Genomic DNA, 13,669 nt, shown 5'->3' with positions numbered 1-13,669 from the left:
TCAGGCAAATGTGAATGCGGCTTAACAATTTCATAAAAATATACCGGATCGCTTTTTATGTATAAGAAATGAGTACATGCTGCATCCACTATTTTAAAGGAAAGAAAAACGGATATGGTATAAACAAAGTGTGGCAAGACAAGGAGTCCTAAAAATAATTTAAACAACAATTTGGTTGTATAAAATATTTATTTAAATCATTATCCAATCCAGATACAAAAACTATGTACATCTAATATATAAAATTCTCGTGTCACAGTTTTCGTCAGCGTACTCCTCCGAAACGGCTTGACCGATTCTCATGAAATTTTGTGAGCATATTCAGTAGGTCTGAGAATCGGCCAACATCTATTTTTCATTTTTTTTCTTTTTTTAACTGCGCGCGGACGGAGTCGCGGGCGACAGCTAGTTTTCATATAAAATTAACATATTTCTACAATTTGATCTTGGTTTGGATATTCTGGTAGTTTTAAATTATATTTAGTAATAATACCTGGTGGCAGAAAGCGGCCACCTAAGAAATGTTTGGCTTTGTCAATAAACTCTCGTTTAGCACATTGCTTTGGAGCTGACAATGATATTAATAGTGCAGGCTTTAAGGACTTCTCAGAAATCGGCCCTTTCTCTACATCCCAGCCACTTGGAATATCAACACTGAAAAAAGTATTTAATGCAATAGTAACATACTATAAATTCTCACACTTATTACAAATTATATGTATAATTATTCACCTGCAGACTGGTAGTCCCCCTTCAATTAAGGCATCCAGAGCAGGTTTCAGTTCTTCCCTTACAGGGGGTTTAAAACTGAAGCCAAATAGAGCATCAACCAAGACTTTATAATTATTGTGTAATTCATTAGGCTGTGGCAACTTTTCTAATATGTGGACACCAAATTGTTCACATTGATGGAGTAGATTTTCATATAAAGGCTTTGGTGTTCTTTTTGGATAATGAACTGAAACATTGTAGCCAAATAATGTCATATGGCGAGCAGCCACTAACCCATCCCCACCATTATTTCCTGGGCCACAGATAATTAAGGCTGAATTATGTCTGTAAAATATTAACAACATTAAAAAGTTGACTCACCTAAGTATCAATTTCACAGCCAATAACAAATAATCAAAACTATTAAGATAAATAAACATTTTACATTAAGTAACTTATAGAGCTTATATCAAACAGTACCATTAAATAAATACTACAAATGTTAACATTATTAATATTTTTCTTTTGTTCAACATCAAAGGTAAATATACTTACGTAGATGGTGGAAAAGTCTTAGCAACCGCAGCAGCTACACTTAAGCCAGCCAATTCCATCAGTTGATCTACACTAAACTTGTATTCATTAAATAAATCCTGATCCAATGCCGCAGCATCCTTCTGTGATAAATAATGCATATTGCAAACGTTTATCAGTTTAGTGCTAGGCACTGTGCTTCGACAAATGTTGATTAAAGGCAACTACAAAATAAAAGGTCATTGTAAATTTTATTTCACATGAAAATCTGATATATAATTATGGTTATAAACATACCAATAGCACACTCTTTATAACTTTATTGAACAACATTTACACTTGACCGGCACTCTTGTAAGTTTCTAGCGATTATTATATGGGATTACTCTTTTGACTTACACTAAGTTAAATTCTTATTAGATTATTGGTTTTCAAATGTTTTCAAAGAATCCTAATGATATAGTTTCATTAAGTTTTGTATTTGTTTTGTTTAATTCTTTCGAATAATTTGATTTCCTTTACTTCTTCTTCTTTCAATTAATAATAGATTATTATGATTTGTCGATCATACCATCAATGTCAAATAATGTCAATTGAGATTCTATTTAAATAAAAAAGGAAATGCGAAGGCTTAAATAGCAAAAATCCACTTGAAGCTTCCCCTACTAATACTAAATTTTTAAAACCTGTTGTGTTCAAGTTTTATTTTATTGTTTTAGGTAACCAACATTTACGGCGTATTACTATTTGTTGAAAGTTTTAATACCTACCGCAGATATTCTTCCATTCATTTAATCGACACTTCGAACAATTTTATTCAGACTTTTCGAAATGAGTTTTACCTAATTCGGAACGTTATATTTTGATTAACACTGACAGTGACACTTGACAATATTGCTCATCCGTCACAAAAATGGCTGCGCTCAGGGTGTTTAGCCGTAATATACCGTATTTACGACAACAATTTTCAGCATTATTGGGGAACACATCACCGTCAGTTAAATTTATATGTGTAGTTGTAATTATAGGATATGTGTTATCGTATTCAGAGTCTGTTGTTAATGTTCTTAGTGTTACACCAGGGTTTTTGTTGCCACCTTCTTTTCAATTGTGGTCTACTTTCACGTTCTGGTTTCTGGAGATCCACTTGTGGGAAGTGATTATCGATATCGTGACGGTCGGTTTGTGCGGAAAACTAATCGAACCATTATGGGGGCAAATGGAAATGATGAAATTCTTTTTCCTTACAAACATTGGTGTTGCATTTCTGACAACATTTTATTACTTGGTGATATATGCATGGACTCAAGACACATCCTTGTTGTTCGACATCCACGTACACGGGCTCGCAGGATACCTCGCGGCCGTTAGTGTGGCTGTGAAGCAGATTATGCCTGATCACTTGTTGATAAAAACACCTTTGGGTATGTTGCACACTTATACAAATTATTTATGAACACTTAATTATGCGCTTTCAATTGTTCATCAAATTTTCTATTAATTTTTTCAATCAAAATTAATTTCAAAGTTGACCATTTAAAGGATGATGTGGTTTTATGCTATGATAATGGAGCTTTTTTGATTAAATATATCGACGCTGGAAAGCGTAAACGCTGTAACCCGAAAGTATGAACTTTACAGGAGAGCCAAAAAATCATAACTCGTGAGCTGATACGCCTACAAGCATGCGGTATTTAGCAATGTTATGTAGTTTGTGCTAACCTATAATAAAATCATTATCGTTTGATAATGGTTGAAATTATTAACGTGTGAAAAACATATTTTCGAGTTTTCAAGGGTTACAGCGTTTATGCTTTCCAGTGTCGATATATTTTAACTGAATAATTAATGTAACTTTATTTGTGAATTAAGTTTTTAATAATAATAATAATCATACATGTATAATCCATATCAACATGCGGATAAGAATAAATTGCTTTTTCATGTCAATAAAAGTATTTTTTATTGTATAGATAACATTAACAACATTTAAATTACTTGATCACTCATGTTTAATTAAATATTAGACATTTTTCTAACATCTTTTTAACTTTAACAATTTAGATAAAATTATGAATAAAGATTGTACATAGAATTTTTAAACAATTAATGTAATATGTCAAATATTGCACCATATTTCGATAAACTGTTCATTTGTCAGATTAGGTTGAGTGTCGTAGGAGATTGAGAATTTTGGAATTAATGGTCACAAAATAGATACACTGTCAATGTGGTCAATGTTATGGCCATAGTGATAATAATAAAATGAATATAAAATATGAATAAAATTATTTACTGTATTACTTTAAAAAATAGACCCTATTGTTGTTTAAAAACACATGTTTATGGAAACATGTGTTTTAACCCTTCGACCGCCAGTGATTGATATTATGGACATCAATGTGGTTATAAAATTCAATTTCGTTTTAGTCTTAGTTTAAATGTATTATTGAAACTATTAAATTACAATAATTTTAAAGATGTTTTTTGCTGACATCCTTACTTGAAAATGTGCGTATAATTTATTTTATAGGAAAGTTGACAAATCGCTCTTTGCCACTACTGATACTGATTGCTGCCATTATACTGTGGGCGGTGGGAGCGTTGGAAGGCACCTACCCGTGCATGTGGGGCAGTGGCACGATCCTCTCATGGGTCTACCTCAGGTTCTGGCAGCGACACAGCAGCGGTACTAGAGGAGATATGGCTGATAACTTCAGCTTTGACAAGTAAGCACAAATAGATTTTTTCTTTGGTTCGCAAATTGTACACTTTTAATTTTAAAACTACTGATGATGAGTGACAATTTGTTTAATTTTGTGGGTGTGACAGCATATTGTTTTTTTTTTGTAGTTTCTTCCCTACTGTGGTGCAGCCAGTGGTGCGAGCGGTACTTGGCCCACCGGCCCGTTGCCTGGCGAGGCTGGGCCTTTGCCCCTCGCCGCCGCGCCGCGTCACGCTGGCGCTCAGCCCGCGTGGCGTCACTATCTCCATGCCAGGCGTTGAACCACACGACATGGAGAGACGACGGTAAATAAAAGCAGTAATACTACTTCCAGAAGCTTCTATGTAATATTTAAAGTTTATTCAATATAATGAATTTTCAATATTTTTGTCAACAGGCAAATCGCACTGAAAGCGTTGAGTGAGAGATTATCAAAGACGTCAGAGCAGACACGTCAAAAGAATTTATCGACCAAAGTGAACATGGACGCTGTTAGGAAGATGCAAGCGTCACATGTGATACCGCAGTTCCCCGCGGAGACCACAGAGCAGAAGCCGCCCTCTGTACCAGAGACAACGCTGGTCGACATCAGCGCAGAACCATTGACACCCACGACGAAGACCTCATGATCAACGTGACATGTCCTATTTTAAGTTGTTCACAGAACCAATGTGGAAATCAACAACAATGTAAGTCAATAAAGTTATTTATTGTCAATATTTTAAAATTTCTAGTAGCATTTTCTGCTGTAATCTGGCAATACTAATTAATGTATTTTATTATTATACATGAAAATATTCATTTCAGTCTGTAAACAAAACCATAATTTTATAATTTTACTGATGTTATTTAAATTCTTATTAAAGTATTACAATAATGTAGGGGACTGATGACATTTTCAATAGACCTAAGTATTCAAGGGCTTTAAAGTGCTATCAATTAGTAACATTGTCAGATTATTGTTGATAAAAAAATACTTGTCTGAAAAATAGTTTTGTTTAGTGACTTTGTGAAGGGTACATAAATTGAATAGTAAAAAAAATGGTGGATTAAAAGATTTTCTTAAAAAAATGCAAAGTTATTTTATGTTTTTAATACATAAATATATGATAAAGCATTTATTAACTAATGTTCACAAATAGCAACAATTATTGTTCATTGAATTGACATCAATTTAACTAACAAATTCATAATTTTTAATAACGTCTCAACGCCAGACTTATGATACTTCGTCAATATGAAAAATGTCATAAAAATGTTATAGTGTTATTCCGAACAAAACACAAAATCTTTTTTTTTTTAAAATCAGCTATTATAAACGTAATTCAATGTTAATTGTGGATGGGACTGATAGTTTAAAATTGTAAATATGTTAAACATGGACATCACAAAAGGTTTTTTTTTAATTTGATAAATATTAAACAATATAAATGTTAAAGAGATTGGCACATTTTCATGATTTAAGCATTTTAAATTTTTATTCAAAAGTCAGATGTACCAAACATCAGATTTTCTTAGAGTCGGATGAACTTTGTAATTATTCTATGTTACTGTGAACTGCTTTAACATATGTACAAAAACATATGGTTTCTTTTGTGGGAAAAAAAAGCTCTTGTTAACTTTTCCCACTCATGTGGGGTCGGCACACAAGGTTTTATAAACCTTAAGTTTTGGTTTAAGTTTTTACGGCCGACTGCCAGCCTGTTGCCAACCCTACTTGAGATGTATATCTTAAAATTAACAGAAAACAAAACATTATAAATCGATGGCTCTTACGAATAAGGGCCAATATGTAAATTGATAACTTTACAGGAGAGGCTTTCAAAGTTTCAACCATATATGAATTTTTAATTCAGCAAAAAAAAAAACACCTGAAAATGTGTATTTTGTTTAGTGCATGATGTTAAACTAAGCTTTAAGGTAGCTTTTAACACAAAAAATAAAAATCATCAATTTGTAACGTTACATTATCGGAATAGAAAAACTTTAAGCTCTTATCACTAGTAGTCAGTCAGTTCTTCTGTTAATGACAAATGTAATGATTTTTTTAAATTTAATTTCTGTAATTATTTTATTTTTATTTTACAATATAGTTAAGATACACCAAGGTTATGGTAAAATATTTAATTGATTATGTATTCATAGAATTGTGTTGTATGTTTGCAATTTTTAATTAAAAAAAATGGAAAAGTGTTCGTAAATTTGTTTATATAATTTTTACTTTATTGAAAAGATTTGTTTATTGTCTATAATTCTTAAATAATGAAAATGTGTCTCGTATGGATTATTTTGTTTGCATTTATGACGAATTTATCATAGTTTCCACAGTGGCGCTGTGAATCTAATACATTAGTATTTGTTTTTGTCTTATTATAAATATCTTTTAGATTATTTACATTGTTTGAATTAATTGTATGCATTTTGTTATATGTACAGCCATATTGTGGCTTCGTATGAATGGATTTGTGATGTTGTAAATATAAATAAATATTGTTTAGTGTTAAAATAAATAATTCCCAAATATTTATTTATAACTTTTATTTCTTAGGGAATTAAAAATGAGATATTCTTACTGTGATGATTTACTGTCAAAGAAAAAGCAATTATTCATTTTTTTTAATAGACAGCTTCTGACAACGACCGGCCTGAATTCAGAGGTAACTCTTCCTGAAATTTTAATTAGTCATAGGAGAAGAAAACGCTGGCTGTCAAATTATTATTTTTTTTACAATGAATCCAAAGACAATATTTATGGATTCTGTTAAAGTATTTTTCTAACATACTTAACAAAATATAAACATCAATATTATTGACTTAATTTTAAATCTATGCTCAGTATTTTTTACATAAAATAGAATTTTATAACTTTTGATACAAGTTATTTAAGAACTGGAAGTTTATCTAGGAAGTCAAGTAAGTTAACAATTACCTATTAATGATGCGGATACAATAATATTTTAAAAAAATATCTATATTTCATAAGCCAAGTTAAAAATAATCACTTAGGAATAATAAACTTGGCATAGTTCATTATTTAGCTTAAAAATTCGTAAAACAGTACATTTCAATTAAATTTATACATATTTCATTAGTACATTAATAAATTTAAACAAGATTGAAAATAACAATGTGCTTCTTTCTAATCAAATATGGATCATATTTTTTTTCTCGAACATAACTATGTTAGAAATATTCGTTCACATTAAAAAAAGACCTTATTTACTATGATCACTCAACATGTGTCCTTCCCACTGAACTGAGAGATATAATACATTTCAGCAATGATGAGCCCACAATTGGGCTAGTGGTTAAGCCCACAGTTGGGTCACCGGTGACCAGCTCAGAGATGTTCTAGTTCTGATTAGCCCAGAGCTGGGCTAACGATGATTCATCTAAGAGCTGAGTTGCCCACTACTGGTTAGTCCAGTAGTGGTCATGCTACCGGTAGTAGTGGTGCTGGGGCTGGGGCCACGGCTGCACGGACACCGTGGGCGGCTGGTAGTTGTCTGGCCAGCGCGCCTCGCCCGAAACCGGGCCCACGTTGCCCACGCTGCCAATGCCCACGCTCGGAGGTAAGGGGGATACACCCGCCACGTTTGGAGTCATACTACCACCTGTTGGCAGGAAATAAAGCATGCAAAATGAGTATGGCATTTATAGTGATTGATAATATATATTTTTTTGCCATTTTAGAGTCAAATTCGTCAACTTCTAGTTTAACCGTAACTATATACAAGGTAAAAATAGTAACAAGTATTAACATACCAGGTGGGGGCACGTAGGGTGCGGGTGGTGCTGAGTATGGGGGCACGTAGTATGGTGGGGGCACGCTCATACTGTGCGGTAGTACTTGCACTGACGTCACTGTCGCTGACGGTAACGCTCCGCCCACCGGCTGCGGCTGTGCATATAACGTTAATTGGTCATAGTATGATATATATTGTATATAATAATACAGTATATATACTATGATATATAGAAATACAGTACGCTAGTACGGAGGGCAGCTGAATAATTTGCTATGTAACTTTGCTTACATCGTTATTTCATTTTATGTATTAGTTAATATAAATTACATACCTATATTAAGTTATTATAGAAGCAAAAACATGTTATCTTAGGCTAATTTTTTTTTATGTGAAACATCTATAGGATCACTTGTAAACCGAATTGTTATGTAATAAATAAATATATTCAAAGAAACTGTTAGGTGAGTGAGTTTGGAATGCTCAATCGCCGCACTCGTCTCATAATATTCCGCCATTTTGTACATACATGTTTTGCTTTACATGTCAGTCTTGTCTCATTTCTCATACTAAGCGACAAAGAGATGACGTGTGTAATACTGCTCGCAGACTCCCGATTCATTTACAATTTAAAATAAACCTAATTGGTTTAAGGAGCTTAAATGATGGTCATAATTTCACACAAATTCATCATCATTATACTCATAATGAGGGGACGTATAGCTCACTATACGTCCCCTCTGAGGGGCTCGGAGCCTACCCTAAGTTAGGGATGACTAGGCCATAGTTAACCACGCTGGCCAAGTGTGGATTGACTTCACACATATCTTTGAATTTCTTCTCGGATATGCGCAGCATCACAATGTTTTCATTCATCATAAGAACGTCGGATAAATGTATATATATAAATCGAAAAACACATTGGTATATGGCGGGATTCGAATCCAAGACCTGCAGAATGTAAATTGCTTTAACCCCTGAGCCACCGATGCTCTCACAAATTATTTTTGAAAAAAACATTTTGTGTTGATTTTTAAATTTTAGTGAGATTGGTATTGACCTGATAGTAGTTGTAGTAGTTGTGCTCGCCCTGGTCCTGTATGGGCACGGTGATGAGGTTGGTCCTAGCGGGGCGGCGCTCGCCCGGGGCGTGCTGCGCATGCGCGGGGTGCGCGGTGTGCTGCGCGTGCGCACCGTGCGACAAAGTGTGCGAACGAGGATCACCCGCTGATGGTGGCAACTGTGACATAAATATAAAGTTACACTAGTTTTGATATGTCCGGACAGTTTATTCCAAACTTGAAAATTTTACAAATTCCATAAGTCTTAAAAAATAGATAATCCATACTTAGGCTTATTAATATATAATTTTGAATGTACTTACAGTCATAGGTTTAACGATGGGCACAGATGGTGTGGTCGGCTCAGGATCTGGTTTGTTTTCCCCAGCCGATGACACATGCCGATGGTTTATGTGAGCTTGCAGATCCCTCTGAAAAACAATTAATTTTTCATCAGTAATGTGTCATTTCAAAAAAAAAACAGTGCAAAAATTATATTTAAACGGTAAATTGTATAATAACCTGTGATAAGTATGTCCTTCTGCAACCTGTATTCCCATATCTTGTTCCGGAATGTGTACACATGAACACCGTACCTAAACCAGTCTGTTCCACACGCAATACCTGTAACCACATAAATTATGGAAAATTGCAAGAAATTTATTTAAGACAACACTATGCAGAAAGTTATTGGTATGAGATACAGCAGTATGAGATGTACAGTCAGCTGCATAGATATGTATAAATGTACAAAACTTTAGAAATTCGCATACACTTTTAGTTTCAATATTAAATATGCACTTATTTGTCTATAGTTTATATTCATTTTCGGAAGCATATGGACAGACATGGATAAGACATGTAAAATTGTTTACCTTCTCTCTACAGCGAGGGCAATGTGTGTGATCGGATCTGGCACAAGATAAACAAAATACATGCTTGCAGGGTATCTGAAAATCAAGAAAAATATAAATTTATAGTCATACTAGCTTTTACCCGCAACTCCGACCGCGCGAATAAAAAATAGAAAAGGTGGTAAAAAATATCCTATGTCCGTTTCCTGGTTCTAAGCTATCTGCCCACCAATTTTCAGTCAAATCGATTCAGCCGTTCTTGAGTTATAAATAGTGTAACTAACACGACTTTCTTTAACATACATAGATGAACAGAAAAATTGTTCAAACATTAAGAAAGACGTATCTTCTCATATCCATATCCACACTTTTTTCATGGTTTTTAATTTTATCATGCTTCCTTATTTTATTGCATTTTATTCATTTAGTATTTCTTCAACTTGGATCCTAAAGGTCGGACCATTGGACTATCAAAGGCAAAAATATTTTAATTTGATCCTGAGATTAGATGATGATCTTTTTATCTTTATTGTTAGACTAACAGTCGCCCGTAACTCCGTCCGCGCAGAATTAAAAAAAATCTAGTAGCCTTCCAGTCTATGTTTTACATGTATGCCAAATTTTCATCAAGATCCGTTGTGGCGTTTTGGAGTTACCTTTAAACATCCATCCATCCATCTAAACATTCACATTTATAATATTAGTATGAAGTTATATATCAATTACTACTTACCATTCTGCCATAGATAAGAATTGGTTTAGAGCAAGTATCACAACAGTATATCATGGGGTTTAGAACTTTCTCTCCAATAAGAGTCGCTCTATGGCTCCAGTCCAAGCGCAGCATGGGCTCTGGGGGCCCGCGCTGTATTGTTGTGAATACGGGCGTCTCCAGCTGAGAAATGTCTGAGGGCACTTCTACTGCAAATTAAGATCACTTATAAATACAAAATGCATGAAATTTTAATGAAAAATATTTTATGTATAACTGGAACATAGCAAACTGTATTTTATTTCATATGTGCTTATTAAATTTGTGAACAGTATATTTTAGTGAAATAACAAAGCTGCAATATGTCTGATATGACTATCTATAATGTAAGATGTATTAGTTATTTGTATCACTTACACTTTGGAGGTTCAGCTGGTTCAGCCTCATCTTTTGACTCCTCTGGGGTAATTTCTTCAGGATCTTGAGTGGTTTCTTCTACAGAGCATTCTTCTTCATCAGAAGACATAACTTTAGCAACTTTTTTGCCTCGCCCACGGCCCCTGCCGCGGCCTCTTCCTCGACCACGGCCACGACCTCTGCCCCGAGAATTTCTCTTTTCATTATTCATTTATAAGTTTTTAATTTACTATGTTATTAGTTGTCACTGTTGGTTGTTGGCGGCTTTAGCCTTATGGTATATGTTTGTAACTAAAAATCTGTAATATGTCCTATTAAACTTTGTGATTATGTCATAAATATGAATTCAGCAAGTTTAAAATGGAATTTCAATAATTCATAAGAAATTGGAATTAAAATTCTAATCCTAATTATTCCATATTTCATCAAAAATATCAAGAAGGAACGAAACAGATTAATAAAGAACAAAGATGATGTAAAATAAATGTCAATGTCAAAGAACATATATACTCTTTGGAGCATAGAATCTTTAAAATAGCTGTCTGTATTAATTAATCTGTGTTCACGAATTTTGATTCTGTTCTGGTTTTGTCACTTGGTCAACTTAGTCCGTTACATACAACAATAGATGGGGTTGTTTCAAATTTTGAAAGGGCACATTTTTTAAGAAACTGGAACAAAAATATCTACAATCTTATTGTTTTAACAGTAACACTAGTAACTTTTGCATAAAACATAATTGTTATACCGTTATTTCAGTGATAAAATAAAATAAGAGCTCTAACTAGACTTCGAGTGCACTTTCTCATCTTGTATGGGCTATATTACGTCTTATTCGTCTACATAATAAATGTGAAATGTCGTCGAAAGTCGAAATGGCGTGAAATTAGTTATGCTTCCCGTTATAAAGTAATTTACAAACATATATGGTATAGGGCGTCGTCGGTTGCTTTGTTGTTAATATAAGATGAGGATAATTGGTAAGATATTAAACGGTTATGATAATATGAACTAGGAAGATAAGTGCCTAATTATGATTATGAACCGTTAAGACATTCATCAACCTAATCTGCACGATCCACTTTAAATTTACTTTTTACCATAAATATTTGCGATGATAGTATAAAAATGTGTTTGTGGCTAGATAAAAGTTATCGGATAAATTGCGCCTTTGCATGAAATATTAATAACTAAAAACACGGCAGCCATCTTGAATCCTTAAAAAAACTTGTTTACGCGATAAAGAGGAAAAAAAGTCGATATTCAACATTTATATTATAAGTCAATGTTATTAAAATCAGAAATGAGAGATAAAAAGTTTTTTATGTCGATCACGATGTGTTTTTCAATGTAAATGTAAACAAGTTAATAAACATTTCTAGAGGGAATAAAGACAGGGGTCAATGGCATTTACCTCATGAAATCGGGAAGAGGTCTGAATTAATATGTCGTTATATAAGAAACAAACAAATCCATTATTCTTAAAACAATGGGAAAGTTACGAAATAATTTAGTTCATGTACCTATATCTAGTAATTATATTTTTGTAATAATATTTTTTCTTGTAGACATGTTCGGTTTCGCACAGGTGTTGGATATGTGGACTTGGCAATTCAGACACTAAAAATTACAAGCCATATCATATTCAATGGTTACTGTAGCGAGATTGGTCACCTAGTGCTGAGTGGTGTAATACAATAATGTAAACAAGTGGACTAAACAGGGCTGTTATGTAAGCGATGCAGTTGCAGGCCGGCGACTTGCAACGCGGTCACGGCCGGTTGACGATCTGTAGGTACCTACCAGGGTGACCATGTGGTACACGTATCGACCCATCTGACTTGGATGGATTAAATTTGCAGAAGGTTTCACCCTATTCAAAATATCGCAATAAAGATCTAGAAGTTTTGACATTGCTGTCTTACAATATACTTTATGTTATAGCATCGTAGACAAAAGGTCTAAATTTAGTCGTTTTATTTTTATAACTTTGAACGGCAACATATCATTTTTATTGGTACGTTTATAGTTTTATTAGTCATAATTTTATAGTTGTAGATGGCAACCCTAAAGTTGTTTACCGTGTATTTTAGTTCTCGAAAATATTTAGAATTAATAAATAGGTAACATGTTTTACGGCACATTATATTTGTTTTTTTATAAACTAAGCTTAAATCAAGGACATTTATGGTAATTTAATCTTACTAATATTATAAATGAGAATGTTTAGATGGATAGATGGATGTATGTTTGAAGGTATCTACGAAACGGCTGACGGATTTTCATTAAATTTGGCATAGATGTAATACGTAGTCTGGAAAAACACGTAGGCTGCTAATTAAGTTTTTTTTTATCTGCGCCGACGGAGTCGTGGGCGGCAGCTAGTTATGCATAAATTTAATACTCTTTACATCTGAATTTTCAATAATTTATATTTGTCATACAATTGTCAATCAAACGGTTTTTATGATCTGAAAACAGTTTGATCTTATTCAATAAAAATTATTGAAAATAAGTAAAAGATGTCTGTAATATTGTTAATTTTATGAAATAAGCGACCAGTGCGAGCGACTTAAACCCTGTTGGGTTTTTGTACTGCTGACTAATCTAAATTGTTTATGTTTCTAAATTGTTTTTGTACAATAACTTAAAAAAAAACTTTTCGATTAAAACGAAAAATTAACCAAATTCAACTATCTCTCTCTAAGCACGTCCATTATCAACTCTCCGTTACCAACTCGAATGTTTTTGACTCAATATATATTTTTCTTGGAATTCTGTTATATTACTTATTATTAATAACATTTGAAAAACGTGCGCAGATTCTACTAACCGATAACGGGTCAGTTACAGAAATAATTTTTGGCAAACGCGTTTTACTTCCTTGAACCGCAAAATCTCATGATGAC

At 33.3% G+C, this 13,669-nt stretch overlaps 3 protein-coding genes across 3 annotated transcripts; 1 reads left to right on the top strand and 2 right to left on the bottom strand.

The window, feature by feature from the left end:
* Window positions 1–419: 419 nt before the first annotated feature.
* LOC106709889 (NAD(P)H-hydrate epimerase) lies at window positions 420–1,655 on the bottom strand. Its single transcript, XM_014501798.2, has 4 exons — window positions 1,543–1,655; window positions 1,267–1,469; window positions 733–1,056; window positions 420–654 (listed from the first exon to the last, which is right to left on the bottom strand). The coding sequence occupies exons 1-4, from the start codon at window positions 1,576–1,578 to the stop codon at window positions 423–425; spliced, it is 795 nt and encodes a 264-aa protein (XP_014357284.2). The 5' UTR covers window positions 1,579–1,655; the 3' UTR covers window positions 420–422.
* A 479-nt stretch (window positions 1,656–2,134) lies between these two features.
* LOC106709881 (transmembrane protein 115) lies at window positions 2,135–4,682 on the top strand. The gene is made up of 4 exons (XM_014501787.2): window positions 2,135–2,669; window positions 3,779–3,974; window positions 4,099–4,275; window positions 4,368–4,682. The coding sequence occupies exons 1-4, from the start codon at window positions 2,159–2,161 to the stop codon at window positions 4,597–4,599; spliced, it is 1,116 nt and encodes a 371-aa protein (XP_014357273.2). The 5' UTR covers window positions 2,135–2,158; the 3' UTR covers window positions 4,600–4,682.
* Window positions 4,683–7,222: 2,540 nt separating this feature from the next.
* On the bottom strand, window positions 7,223–11,207 carry LOC106709839 (E3 ubiquitin-protein ligase Hakai). Its single transcript, XM_045678343.1, has 8 exons — window positions 10,761–11,207; window positions 10,365–10,552; window positions 9,653–9,727; window positions 9,300–9,401; window positions 9,101–9,208; window positions 8,777–8,956; window positions 7,736–7,871; window positions 7,223–7,584 (listed from the first exon to the last, which is right to left on the bottom strand). The coding sequence occupies exons 1-8, from the start codon at window positions 10,969–10,971 to the stop codon at window positions 7,409–7,411; spliced, it is 1,176 nt and encodes a 391-aa protein (XP_045534299.1). The 5' UTR covers window positions 10,972–11,207; the 3' UTR covers window positions 7,223–7,408.
* Window positions 11,208–13,669: the final 2,462 nt, after the last annotated feature.

The sequence above is a fragment of the Papilio machaon genome, chromosome 6, assembly GCF_912999745.1.
Source record: "Papilio machaon chromosome 6, ilPapMach1.1, whole genome shotgun sequence".
NCBI classification, from domain to species: Eukaryota; Metazoa; Arthropoda; class Insecta; order Lepidoptera; family Papilionidae; genus Papilio; species Papilio machaon.
This window is presented reverse-complemented; position numbering and strand designations above follow the sequence as displayed.